Raw genomic sequence first — 14,265 nt, 5'->3', positions numbered from 1 at the left:
CCAACCAGCCAGCCAGCCAGCCCGCCAGCCTGCCTGCTTGCTGCTAGAAAGCCCTCCATAGGCTTTCTAGTATGGCATTAGTCTATGTCCTGGGTCACAGCATGAGTGACCACAAACCCAGGGTGGAAGCTGCCTAACATCAGCTCCAGCCCCAGGAATTTCTACACCACACTTCTACTGTGCCAACAAGACTGGTTTTGGTGTGGGGGCACTGACATGGTGCTGGACACCACATCTGGGTGTTTTGGGAGGCTGCAGCAGCCACCCGCTGACATATTAGCCCCTCTGCTGGGGTAAGTGTCCTGGGGAGGGCAAACATACCAGTGCACTTGAACTGACTCCAGGAGCTATTTCCCCTTTTTCCTTGGCCACTCTGGATTGGGCTGTGAGCCTCACAGAGGCCCTCTCCACAGTATAGTTGGTTTCCCAGGAACTTTAATGATGACAGAGGAGCAAAAATATATCTATACAAGAGCAGCAGTGGCATAGTGGTTAAGAGCAGGAGCACTCTAATCTGGAGAACTGGGTTTGATTCCCCGCTCTGCCACTTGAGCTGCGCAGGCTCATCTGGGGAACTAGATTAGCCTGTGAACTCCAACACACGGCCGCTGGGTGACCTTGGGTGAGTCACAGCTCTTTGGAGCTCTCTCAGCCCCACCCACCTCAGAGGGTGTGTGTTGAGGGCGGGAAGGGAAAGGAGATTGTAAGCCCCTTTGAGTCTCCTTACAGGAGAGAAGGGGGGGGGGGTGAATCCAAACTCTTCTTCTCTTCTTCTTCTACACATGCACACACGCTTTAGACTGGAGAATGGGGTTTTTAGACAAAAGCTTGGAAACCAAATATTACCTCAGACTATTGCTGAATGTTCACATTGTTGATGGATTCTCTTTGGATATGTACAAGAAGTGCTGAAGTCACAGAACTGCCTATGCTGCTATAATATGGAGGCTGAAAACTGTGCTAAAATGAAATATCACACCCATTAAAAATTCTTTAAACTCTTAATTTAAAATTATACAAGAAATTCTGTTGATTGTATTTATCAGACAGATCCATAACCATGTTTTCCTCAAGAAAAAGGTCCAATGATGTGATACCAAGGCTACTGTATATTGAGAATTCTTATTGCCAGTTAAGGTCAACTACATTATATGATAACACGAGAGCCAGTATGGTGTAGTGGTTAAGAACAGTAGACTCCAATCTGGAGAACAGGGTTTATTTCTCTACTCTTCCTCATGAAATGTTCTGGGTGACCTTGAGTAGTTACAGTTCTCTCTGAACTCTGTCACACCGACCTCACAAATTGCCCATTGTATGAAGAGGAAAAGATTGTGATTGTAAACCACTTTGAGACTCCTTAAGGTCAAGTAAAAGCAGGGTATAAAAATCAAGTCATCTTCTTTCCTCCTTGAGATGCTAATAATTGCCAAGACATGAATGTATGGTTTCATTGTGGCCTCAATTTTGGTGTCTATTTTTCAGAATCTCTTGAATTCATACATTTATCTTCTACCCCTCCCCCCAATTTTCATAGTGAAGAATGGAGACAAGAATGGGTAGAGATTATATACCCCAAAATATAAATAGCAATTAAATACACTTCTAAGGCACATAATAATGATTAGTTCTACGTGTACTTGCCAGCATGGTTCTAACTTGTAATTTTGCTTCATTTTCCTGGATGGGTTTAAATATATCTCAAATAAATGCTTTGCTGGATTTGTCACTTCCTCTCCCCCCCTCCCCACAATTAACAATATTTATTGAAATTAATTTGAATAAAATAACAATAGAAAATATTCACTTGACACTGGGAAGGATGGAAGTGAGGGTGAAGCAGCAAAAGGGTAATAAAACAAGCAGTTCTAGTAGTAGCCACAAGAATAAGCTAAGAAAAAGGAAAGACTGGAAAAAGAAAAAAGGAAAATTAGGTACAGGAGAGAGATAAGAGAAACATCAAGAAACAGAGAAATCTTGTTGTCTAAATGTAGAAGTGTTGGGGTATCCCATTGACTTTATGTGATCTTCAACTTTGCACACAGATCCAGTATATTATTAAACAAGAAGTTCACTTGAGGAAAATATGAGGGAAGACTATTGCAAAATGATCGTTGTGGCCACCAAAGAAGTTTAATGATTCCAAAGCATCTGATGTTAGGGAGTGCCAAAAATGGGAATACAACCCAGGTTTAAAGTATTAAAATAAGATTTGATGGGAAACACAAAATAAGATTACCCCTAACTTCTGCAACCTGTGAAATTGCACAGCTTCTGGGCACCATCAAAACATATGCACCTAATTAATAGTAATATATAGCAATGCCAAGAAGCATGCAGAAGATAGAATGGCTTCTTTAATTCAGACTTTTTATTGTCTGTGTAACTGAACAAGATCACGAACCTTGTTGTTAGTACCCACCCCTTCTTATACTGGAGCAGCATTAATAATACATTTTGTTAAGTTGTAGTTATTTTTCACTACCATAATTAGTAACTTTCCTTGAATCTCTCCAGAAGCCATACCAGACACTTTATCACAGCTGTTTAAGCATGGGTAATTACTCTCTAATGTTTTTAGGTAGTTCCCTCTGTCTACACAAAACAAACTCAGGATTTTTCAATTTCATTTCAATTAAGTTATTAGATAAATATTTTCAGAAACAATGTATTAAGCAAAAAAGGCACTTGTTATGAGTCTAAGTTTAAACAAAAACTTTCCTAAAAAAAATCTTTCCTAATATTCTGAAATTTTGAAGTGAACCCCCCCCCCACACACACAATTTGATGTAGCACCATTATTTTGTTATTTCATCTACCAACTGTGCTGCTTCTTTGGTGGTTTCTTTTTCAGTTGCCATCTCTTTTACAAACACTGGCCGTTTCCGCATGGCCACGGTAGGGGTTGGTTCGGCGTACATGACGCCGACCCAACCCCTCTGGGACAGTTCGCATGAATGGTCCCAGAACCTACCGGGACAATGGCGCTGCTAAGCTATGCGTCGAGTCGATTTTACCTGCTTGCCACCGCAGCCCTCACGGCATGTTGCCGAGGCCTGGGGACACGCCCCCCCTGCCCTGCGCGAATCAGCCCCGGAGTCGCCCAGGGCAGAGGGGGCGTGTCCCCAGGCCTCCGCGACGCATACCGCGAGGGCTTTCGCAGAGCAGGTAGGTCGAATCGACATGGGGAGGGAAGGCGCTTCGAAAGCCTGGCTGGTTCGCCATTCGCGACGAATGTAAGGCGGCTCCAAAGCCGCCGCTTTCTGGTAAACCTTTGCTTTCGAAGTTTTAGGTAGGGAAAATCATGGCTTTATAAGCCATATTGCTCAGCGAAGCGGCACAAGCGGCTGCTTAACAGCTGTGCCCCCCAGGCGTATCCTATTCCACTGGCCATTGCAAGTCCCCAGGTACCGCCGAATTCAGGCCCGTGCGGCAGAAAGCGGGCCACTTGGTCTCAGGCTTTATGCATTACACTTTATGAAAGAGCAACATAGGCAGTTTTTCACAGTTGCAAAAATGTAAAATTCATCGCTACAGGGGAATAAATCTTGTGCAGCCATGGAGAATTCTTCATGGTTCCGGCGTTGCTAGCATGTCTGCCATGTTGTTTGCCCCAGACTCACCCGCCAGCATATCCGCTTTGTCCGCAGCTTTCAAAAATTGCCAAATTTGAGGATCTTTTGAAATGCCTGTGTTAACTTCAGTGGCTTCCGCTGCCATGAAAAACACGGCAGCAGAACTGGGGCAGTTTTTTCCGCCTTGCCACTCTGGCTCCTACACTTATATTTATCAATCAACAACAGAGTGTTAGGGCCCACCAATCAACAGATGTTGAGTAGCTACGGGCGCCTCCCCGCCTCTGTTCCGGTAAAATCCATGCATGTGAGAGAATCCCTGTTGATAAGAGATGTAGCTTTCATTGCAGTGAGGAAAAAACACTGAGGGAGAAATCTTGATTTTTAGACAGAAAAATGGGGTGTGCAGGCGCCTCGAATGGGAGGGCAATGATTCTCCCACACATGCAAGGATTTTTGATGGGGGGATGGAGGGCGGTGATTCTCTCACGCACACAATTATTTTAGACAGAGGGGGTGTAGGGCAGCAATTTTCTCACACAAGCAGGGATTTTTGACAGGGGAGGTGGAGGGTGCCGATTATCTTACACATACAGCGATTTTAGACAGAGGGGAGTGGAGAACAGCGATTCTTTCATGCACGCAAGGATTTTTGACAAGGGGAGTGGAGGGTGGCAATTCACTGTGTAGTAGTCAGTGATCCCTGGTGAGGCATCCATGGAAGCCGTGGCACTCAGCAATCTTGGCTTGGCGAGGTACCTGAGTTCTACATACTCTGGTACCCGCTCGCATACTCCTTCCTTCTTCTAGAAGTTCTGTTTTTTTATCTCTTGACTTTTATTAAGCTCCATTTCAAGATTTTTTTCTTTCCCAAGTTCCTTTTGTATCCTCCTTTTCTTTCTCTCTCTCCCTTTGAGTCTTTTTATCCTTCTTTTAAACCACAAAGAACTTTACCAGCTGCATCATGGTGTGCTAAAAGTGATGGGAGGACTGAGAACTTGCAGTGATTGTGAAGGAATTGGCAGGGTGGGGAACAAATTTCCCTCTGCCTTGCACAAAGTCCAGGTCATAGCCATAGCTTCAAGGGCTGAGAAAATCTGGAAGAGATGAAGAAAGAAAAAGCAGGGGAGAATAATACACATGAATTTGCCATATACTGAATCAGGCTCTTTGCCCATAGTACCGTTTTATTTATGAAGTTTCTTGTCACCCATTCAAGAAAAAAAAGTGCCAAAGCTATATAAAGATATTCCTATCAGGTAAATACAAGAATCTCTGGAAGAAAAAAAGAAAAGTTAGAACACATAAGGAAAGCAGGCTACATGGCTAAGTTGAAGAAAAGATGGCATTAAGGAAGAAAAGATGTATTGAGGTTCTCCAGGGGAAGTAGAAAAGATGGCTATGAGCCCTGCAGGGTTTATCAAATTGAATAAATAATCAAATCGAATAAATTATCAAATCGAATTATTATTATTATTATTATTATTATTATTATTATTATTAATAATAATAACAATAATAATAATAAATGTTTTAAATAAATATTGCCTACTTAGATTGGCAATGCTTCTCAAGGGTCTCAAGCCAGAAAGTTCTTCAAATCCCACCTACTATTTGGTCTTTTGTAGATGCTGGGAGAATTTATGAAATGTTGGGACCTTTCTGCATCAACAAGTATGGATGCTCAAATCCACTGAACCACAACCAGCCTGCACTGGAAGCACTGAAGAAAGGTGAGACATGCCCCTTTCCCCTGTCCTGGCAATCCAGGGGAAACCTACCCTCACTCTCCTAGCTGCCTGCGTACACTCTACAGCAATGCTTCATATACACTGAATAAAATGATACTGCACACAGGCTTATGGACATTTCAATACTGGTTCCAATTGAATTCCCCTGTCAAAATCCCTGATCCTGCAAAACCTTGAAGATGGAACCTAAGGTTACCCACAATTTATTTAATTTGAAAATATTAGAAAGCAATGGCAATTTATTCTATCATGTTTGAATGTTTTCTTCTACTCTCCCCTGAACTAAAAGCTGCTATATTCCCATTAAATTTATTTTATTTTAGAATCAAGTCACAGCTGACTTAAAGCAACGCAGTAGAGTTTTTCAAGGCAAGAGACATTCAGAGATAGTTTGCCACTCCCTACCTCTGTGTCAAAACTCTGTACTTCCTTGGTGGTTTCCCACCCAAATACTTACCAGGGCTAGGGTTGCCAAGTACTCTGTTGTAGCTGGGGGTGGGGGATGAGGGGTGAAATGGGGGGTGGGTTGTAACTGTACACAGAGAGGGCAGTGCTCAATGTGAATTCTCCAGAAGAGAGATGCATTATCATGCTCAGCTGATGACTGATTGGGGATGCTCTTGCGTTTTTGGGCAAGAGACTCCCCATGTGTAGAAACTGTTTCTTAACTCCTGAGAATTCTGCCCAAATACCAACGGGGTTTCCCCATGTTGATGTCAGCACATTTCTTTCCTTGAAAGAATTAGGACTGCACCTGCAGCCAAAAACTTCAATTTTCTTGCAGATTGCCTGGAAGAAATAGTGTTGCCCACAAAGACTGCTACAAGCTGTCTGTCAGGTATTGTTTATAGGCTCTAGGCTTGTAGAGACGGGGGATTATTTTCATAAGCAGTAAAGATCACCTTCAAAAGAGCAAGGTGATGCTAGAAAAATTAGCTCAGGGCTTGGAATCCTAATATATCTGTGGTCATTGAAATACATTAAATATCCTTCTTTCAATACAATACTATATCAAGTATCTTCAGTCCTGAAAAGAAGACAGCTATGATGATATATTCTGCCAATAAGTAGAATATCAGTGAGGAAAAAAAGAAGAAAAGTTAGGAACACACATAACATTGTGCACCCATATATATTTAAAAAATAAAATCTGAATATATTTATGTCAGTAGGATCTTGTGAAATTAAGAATCCTGAAGGAATCAACCAAATCTCAGAATCATTAGCTGCCTACTGATAAAAATCTAGTTTGGTAAGAAGGCAGAAAATTAACTATAGTTGTCATATAAATTAGGATTACCAAGGAAATTACGTATTAATTATCTATAACTGGTAAGAGATCAGAACAAATAATAAAATATCTGCTTTAAAGGTATCTAGAAAAAACAGAATGATGAGCAGAAAGGTGATAATAAAACAATGAACAAATCATGGCAAACTGCTGTTGGTAGGTACCTGATATATTCTTACTAGAATTCAGTAAAGATTTAGGCTTTGTTCCATGGGGTCTTCTTTTAAGCAAAATTTTAGAAAAGTGGACAAGAAGCTATTAAAAAATTAAGGACAAATGTATGTGTAAACCCTATAATCCCTTGCCACTAAGTCTTCCTTTGATATAAAAATACTTGCTTCAGTGGCGAAATACTTTTTTTGAGGGGCAAAAACCTTCAAAAAACTTGGCAGAAATGAATCATAAGATTCAGCCTACAATATCTAGAGGGTACCAATAAATCCACTAACACCAGAAAATAAAAAGAAATACAGCAGTATTCCATAGCAGACTGTTCTAACTCCAAGGCAGTTCACTCATAATTTCAATTATTTGAATAAAAGATAATATACTTATTAAAATTTCAGAAAAAATTAGGAAGGCATCTCAGTAGTAGATGGGTTAAAATTCAAAAATATTTAACCAGATCCCAAAGTCAGGATTAGTGAGAGTTTTAATTGTTTATAAGACAGAGCAGTTTCTAAAGTTTTCAGATATGGACATGCCACAGGTAATGATGACCATTAAAATGTCCATGGAAGCTGCCAACAATCAAAATTTAGATAATTTTTTAAAATTTCTGAAATATATGTGATAAGTACCGTGTCGTTTATATCTGTGCTGAGAATAGCGCATACAGCTCTCATGATACTCTTTTAATATGAACCACATGATAAACCTCCTTCAGCCACTGCATCTGTGTGACAAACACTTTCTAAACAAAAGACAGTGAATATGCAGTGGGGGTCACTAGAGCTATCAGCCCTGCAGTATTAAACAAATCTGTATATCTTTGAATGTAATCTTCAAGTAAAGTGGGAGTTCCCAAGACTTAGAATATCTTGTTGTATGCAAGTGTAGGATCTCAGCTCAGCTGTTCAGTGGAACAGGACTGTCCTGAAAGGATTTCTATATCAATAAAAAGCATATAGAGATGTTCTCGCTGGAAGAGAGGGGTGTCTAGAGGGGGGCCGCTATAAAAAGCATATAATGACTTCTGAAGCCTTGACATGTTTGTTAACTTGGCAGAATTAGAGAGGTGACTGTGGAAAAATCTATTGGAATACATAGCAAGATCATGGATACTGAAAACAAAAAGAGAACTCCAGATGGTGATAATTTGGGAACATTTCTAATTTCAAAAGGACTTGAAAGGTAGATTTCTGGTCATGTTTAAATGAATTATGTGGAGCTTAGTATCTGTGGTATCCCAACTGTCTTCTTGGGTCTCAGGGCTCTTTTCTTTCCCAACTCCCCCCTTTCACTGGAATGTTATTTTAGTAGTATCTATGACCAACAAGAGAATTCCCCATCCCCCTTTTATCCTGGCTCTCTTGCACATCAGAAGTTTACAGGTGTAGAGGTATGTGTGTGTGTGTTTTCATAAGGATAAGCTAGAGGCTTCTGGGGCTTCTGTTCTTTCCCCTCATCTACCTCCCTCTCTCCCATACTCCCCTATTCAGAATTGGCAGAGTTTGGTCAGCATAAACACAGCAGTTCAAACTAAACGTGGGTGGGTATGAATGTTTCGGTGTTAAAAATAACCTGAAACAGAGATAGAGTGATGTTAAGCTTGACCAGTGTGGTCTCTACTTGTAACTTCACTTTACAGACTTAACCCAAGTGGCTCCTGAATGAATAAGTTCAGCACCCATGAGGGAAACAGAAAAAGAACGTAACTGGTGGTTTGGAGGAGAGGATAGAAACTACTTAGGAGATAGAGAACAGTTAGTAGCAGAATTTGTATTCTTGAGATAAATATTGGTGTTCCCTCAAACTCAGAATTTTCAAAGTGTAATTTATTTTCCCTCGGAAACTGGGACTGTCTTCCACAAGTTAACCTGATTTATCACAAGGACAGGTTCTGAAATTTCTGAAGACTCCTAATACAGTTACTCAGTCAAGTAATACTCTGGAAATGCAAACCCTATCTCTAAATGTTCAATTATTTAGATTGCTTACATAGCAAGGCAAACTGTGGGACAAAATAAAGGTTCAGACCCCTTATCCGGGAAGGCATAAGTCTTTTTTTTTTTTTCTTTGCTGCACCCATTCCACCTGGTATGGTGTGTGTTCCAGTTGTTCCTACAGAAAAGAAATTCTGGAAAAGTGCCGCCGGTCACAATGCATTAGCGACTTATGGCAGCCCTATAGGGTTTTCAAGAAGTAATTTGCCATTGCCTACTTCTGCATTATGACCCTGGTATTCCCTGGTGGACTCCCATCCAAATATTAGTCAGGGCTGGCCCTGCATTGCCTATGAGGTCTCATGAGATCAGGCTAGCCTGGGCTTTCCTCCTGTAGCCACATTTACCCTCTGGCTGTCAAAAATATACAATTTTACACAAAAGCATAATGGATTTACGTGACCATGTGGAAAAAGAAGCATTTGTAAGATGACAGCATAGGAGAGTAAATAGTTGTGATCTGTGTCCTTGTTAGTATAAAGGGGAATGTGTTTCTGAGACTATTAACAGCAACAGAATAACTGTTGCATAATAGTCATGAATTGTTTTGTCTGACCCATGTATCACACATCCTATGTAAATTTACTGTCTTGTCAATAACAAGTCCCCTTTTCTTGGTGTGTTTTTATGTGGTTTCAAATGATTAATAATATTGTTATTAATGGAGCCTTCACAGTTCCACTTCAGTAAATCTGTGTGGGAAAATACAGCATTAATCTTCAGAGACTACTAGGAAACATGATGCTGTTACATTGTTAATAGTTAAACAGGCTAAATATAATTAGTGGTTGGATAGGAAATGATCTGGGAAACTACACTAAGTTTCTCAAAGGAAAAATGAGAAAAATAATATGTAAATAAAACCCAGAGGTTTTTTTCTTTTTCTGAATCGGGACTGTACCATAGAACTCAGGTAGTGATTACTAAGTGGTATAAATACAGGTGCCAAATGTAATGGGACGCTGGTTTTGATAGACGGAACGTCTGCCTATCAGAATCTGCATATCAACGTTGGTGATTCTAATGGTCTAGAGAAAAGTCACAAAATGGTACAGAAGCATTGGGTAGAAATGATAGAAATTAGGAATCATGCACTATTCTAAAGGGTAAGGACAGGAAACAAAAGGAGCAGATGGGACATATTTGATTTTGCTCCTTTTGACTTCTGTCTTTGCAGCATTGTGGCAAGATGACTCCAATTAAATGAAGGGATAGTTTACCAAGCAGAAAGTGTCAGCAAACTGTATTCTATGGGGACAGTGGGTGGTGTACAGAAAAGAATATTCTCACATGAAACCTTTTTGACAGCCATTCTGGTCTGCACACACCTTGTTGACTTTACATATTGCTGGATTCAAAACAGGAGTCCTCTGGCAATTCAGAGACAAAATTTATTTCAGCATAAAGCATCTTTAGTCAAGGCTTACTTGAGTCAAGGTTCATCTTATAAATGTACAACATCATGCAATTTGGATGACATATGAAGTTCTGACTTTGGAATGCACTTCAGATTCAATCTTCTCTTTAGAGTGCCATTGTCTCCTAGCACATGATGGCCCAGGCTAGTCCAAACTCATCAGATCTCAAAGTAATGCACGTAGAGTAAGGGGAGAGGGTTCTTGGCTCGTTTGAAACCTCCCAATTCATGTCCCAAGCTCCGCCCACACACCCTGTTTGTCCTAGGGTTTTAAAACGCTTTAATGCTTTTTTTTGGTTTTATCCTGCAGGGGCGCATTGTTTTGGGAGTTTTCTAGCAGCACCCAAACTTCTCTCAGGGATTGCTTGGGGGGGACTCTCCTGATGATACTACCCGGGTTTCAGTGAGATTTCGCTTAGGGGGTCCAAAGTTAAGGGACTCCCATAGGGGGTGCTCCCCCATCCTCCATTGTTTCCACCGGGAACTACTAGAAGATGAGGGGACTGACACCTTTGGAGGGTCCCATTACTTTGGACCCCCTGGAAACCAAAACTTCACCTGAGAACCTGGGGTGCATTATCCAGGAGAGTCTCTTATTGATATTTACCAATCTGGTGGTTTTGGTGGAAGTTTTGGTTGGTCAGGGGGTCCAAAGCTAAGTAGACTTCCAAAGGGGAGTGCCCCATCCTCCTCATTGTTTTCAATGGGGAGCCAATAGAAGATAGAAGAGCTACATCTTTGAGGGTCCATAACTTTGAACATCTTAGAATTGGGAAACTTCAAACAAAACCTGGGAGGGATCATCAGAGGAGAGTCTCTTTATTGATACCACCTAGGTTTTAGGAAGTTTGGTCCAGGGGAGTCCAAAGCTATGGACTCCCCAAAGGGGTGTCTCCCATGAACCAACCATTGTTTCCAATGGGAGCCTTTTTAGGAGATGGGGCTAGCAACCTTGAGGAGTCCAGCAACTTTGGACCCTCCTGAACTTCAAACTTCACCCAAACCTGGGTAAAACAGACTATCATTAGGAGAAGACTCATAAAGATACTACCCTGAGAAGTTTGGTGCTTCTGAAGTTTAACACCATTAAGCTTCCTGACAGCGAGGCACTGCCTTAAAATTTCCTTAGAATCTCCTTTTTAAATCCACCCTCTCTGCATGGATTTAAAGGGGAGAATCTTGAGGTCCCTTTAGAAGTTTAGAAAAAAAGAAGAAGAGTTTGATTTATATCCTTTCTCTCCTGTAGATGACCTCCAAAGGGGCTTACAATTCTCCAGTTGCCCCTTTGCTCCCTCTACAACAAACACTCTTGTAGAGGTGGGTGGGAGCTGAGAGAGCCCTCAAAAAGCTGTGACTTCCAGCCCTAAGAAGTCACCTAGTGGGGCCGGCGCAGGTGGCTAGTGGCACAGGCTAATCTGAATTCCCCCCCAGATAAGCCTCCACAGCTCAGAAGTGGCAGAGCAGGGGAATCAAACCTGGTACCTCCAGATTAGAAATGCACCTGCTCTTAACCTACTGAGTACCACATTGAAAGTGATGCTGTTTCAGGGTGGGATAATCTACCTTCAAACAGCATCACTTTCAATGTTGTTTTAGTTCAGGGACCCCAGATTCTCCCTTTAAAGGTGGGATCTAGTTTAAACACCATTGAAAGTGATGCTGTTTGGGGTGATCTCCTTCATCCCCAGCTGACTGCGGGGCGAAACAGATTGTGCACTGTGGCTCCATTTTCCCTCTATGCCTCAGCCCAGAGGGGAGGGGCAGGGGAGGGTGTGGGCAGAGGAGGCCCGCCATCCCCGGACCTCGGGAGAGCATTGCTTTATAAAGCGCCAGTGGCCTTTTAGGGGGTGGGAACTTGGGGAGGCGTGGCCATGCCCCGGGGCAAGGGTGAGGAGGCGTGGCCGCAAGTGCCTCTGGGACTTGGGGAGGCGTAGCCATGCCCCACCTCCTAACCCCCCCCCCCATAAAAAATCTATACCTACGACCTTGGATCTCAGAAGCTAATATTTGGATGAGAGACCAACAATGAACTCAAGGGCCTCTGTGCAGAGGAAAGTAATGGTAAACCATCCCTGTGAGTTCCCTCCTTCCAAAACTCCATGGGATCACCATCAGTCTGCTGGGACTTCACACTCACAGTGCGCTGGACTGCTGTTTCAGTTTTCAACAAAAAAAAATTGGCTCTCCTGCGTTTGAAAACATTCCCAGGCTGGCGATCCCGGCAGCCGATTCATAAACAGCATCCAGTACCACGGCTTTGACAGGTACCAGCTCTGGTCTCTGCACCGGCGCCGAGCACAAACAACACGCGGCGGCGTGACCAGCCCTGCCGGCACGCTTCCCTCGCCGCTGCGGTGCTGAACTTTGATTTGGTTCGCGGCCAGCCCCGGTTGTGGAGGGGTTCTCCCTCCGCCCTGCCTCCTCTTCTTCCTCGAGGTGGCCTCCTAACGCCCTCCCACTTTTTCCCCCCCACACTGGTAAAGCTTCCTCCCCCCCCCCCCCGAAAACTTATTGCAGTTGAGATTGTGGGCAAGAGTCTCTTAATAGTTCCAGTCCCAGCAGCGGGCAGCTCATTCAAGCCATATTGCAGCCTGGGCTGGCGGGAAACGCCGTTTCTTCTGTCTCTCCGGTTTAATTTTTTAACAGCCCCCGCCTCCACCGACTCGGCGTGACTGAAAGACCCGCGGGCTTCCCTTCTTCTTTTCAGTGTCTCTTGTCTTTAACGAGCCTCGCTGATCCCACCGAGCGCCCCTCCCCCCAAGACTGGCTCTACTCTGCTAAACAGAAGACCGTCTCCCGCCCACCCAGCCCTGCTGCTCTCTCCTCGCATTTCCAGAGCCCCCTTTCCTATTATCTCCCCCCACCTCGCCAGTTGCTCCATCTTCCATCCTGGTGCTAAATTGTAAAAAGAGGAGCTCCCCCCTCCTCTAGGCCACCAACACCAACCACCACTTCCCTCGCCACTACCACCGCCGCGGCCGCCGCCTCCTCTTTTTCTCTTCCCCTGGTAGCACTAGGACGTCCGGTGTAGTGGTGCTGGTGGTGGTGCTGCTTTCGCAGGCTGGGGGCAGCGAGGAAACGAGGTCGCCTTTTCAAACATCTCCCCGCCGCCTCCGTTTCTTCCAAGGTGCCTTGCCGAGGGGAGAGCGCCAGAGCGACCGTGGAAAGGCTCCAGTCCCAGCGAGCGGTCACGATGAGCGCACGAGGTGAAGGAGCCGGCCAGTCTTCGACTTCTTCCACGGCTGCCCAGGAGCAACCTGCAACCCCACCGAAGAGGGGGCGAGGGAGACCTAGGAAGCAGCCACAAGTTAGTAACCCCGCGGAAAGCTCAGAGCGCAAACAGACCCACCATTGTTGAGGCTTGCACATGCAGAGTTTTGTTTTTTTGTCTTGCAAACACCGCGCGGCCGCGGTGTACGCTGGAACGAGAAGTAGCTTCCGATCTCACCAACCAGCGCTGGTTGGGGGAGATTTTAAATGTGCGTGAAAGAAAGAATGGGCTATCCTTAGCTATATCTCAATCTCGTGCCGTGTCAGTGTCTATTGGGTGCTGGACTCACAGAGGCTGCCGCCGTCTGCAATCCTGCCCAAACTAGTTGCTTACAATTGCCTCTCCCCACTCACTAATTTCGGGCAGGAAGGGCACACAAACTCCTCTGTCGCACGTGTTCTCCATTGTTGGCTCCTTGCAGAGGCGTAGCTTCCGGTTTGTGTGTGGAGGGGGGGGTGCGCGTTGCACCATACACGCGGGGGGGTCGCACCCCGGCAGCCCTCACGGCATCCCTGCCTCCAGCTCCACCCACTCCTCCCACCCCACACTCACCTTACTGAAACTAACTCAAGGTCCCATGGGAAATCTATAGTTCCCACCTGGCCGGTTTCAGCCTGAAGGGAACAGGCTGCTTCTGCAGCCTGTACTGTTTTATTAAGGTATCGTGTTTTCCTGAAAATAAGACAGGGTCTTATATTAATTTCCACTCTGAAAGACACATTAGGACTTATTTTCAGGGGAGGCCTTATTTTTTTGTACCTCAGGGGGCAGAGGTGTCCCAAGCAACCAGGCCTG

General features: G+C 44.0%; 1 protein-coding gene and 1 long non-coding RNA gene across 6 annotated transcripts in view; one reads left to right on the top strand and one right to left on the bottom strand.

Moving 5' to 3' along the window:
* Positions 1-4,442: 4,442 nt before the first annotated feature.
* Positions 4,443-13,930, bottom strand: LOC125435791. Its single transcript, XR_007244921.1, has 2 exons — positions 13,549-13,930; positions 4,443-4,672 (listed from the first exon to the last, which is right to left on the bottom strand). It is a non-coding gene; the product is annotated as an uncharacterized LOC125435791 (long non-coding RNA).
* The window catches only part of HMGA2 (high mobility group AT-hook 2), a 193,401-nt gene continuing 191,836 nt past the window's right edge, over positions 12,701-14,265 (top strand). For 3 of the 5 annotated variants that reach the window (XR_007244920.1, XM_048502170.1, XM_048502172.1), the window contains exon 1: positions 12,701-13,506. Coding sequence is in view for 4 of the 5 variants with exons in the window: in XM_048502170.1 (XP_048358127.1) it covers positions 13,393-13,506 (114 nt within the window). In the remaining variant the exon portion in view is untranslated. The remainder of the gene's footprint in view (positions 13,507-14,265) is intronic. The other 2 variants (XM_048502173.1, XM_048502171.1) reach the window with 2 other exon arrangements.

Source organism: Sphaerodactylus townsendi, linkage group LG06 (genome assembly GCF_021028975.2).
Source record: "Sphaerodactylus townsendi isolate TG3544 linkage group LG06, MPM_Stown_v2.3, whole genome shotgun sequence".
Classification (NCBI taxonomy): Eukaryota; Metazoa; Chordata; class Lepidosauria; order Squamata; family Sphaerodactylidae; genus Sphaerodactylus; species Sphaerodactylus townsendi.
Note: the sequence above shows the minus strand (reverse complement) of the source record. Positions and strands in the feature narration are given on the sequence as shown.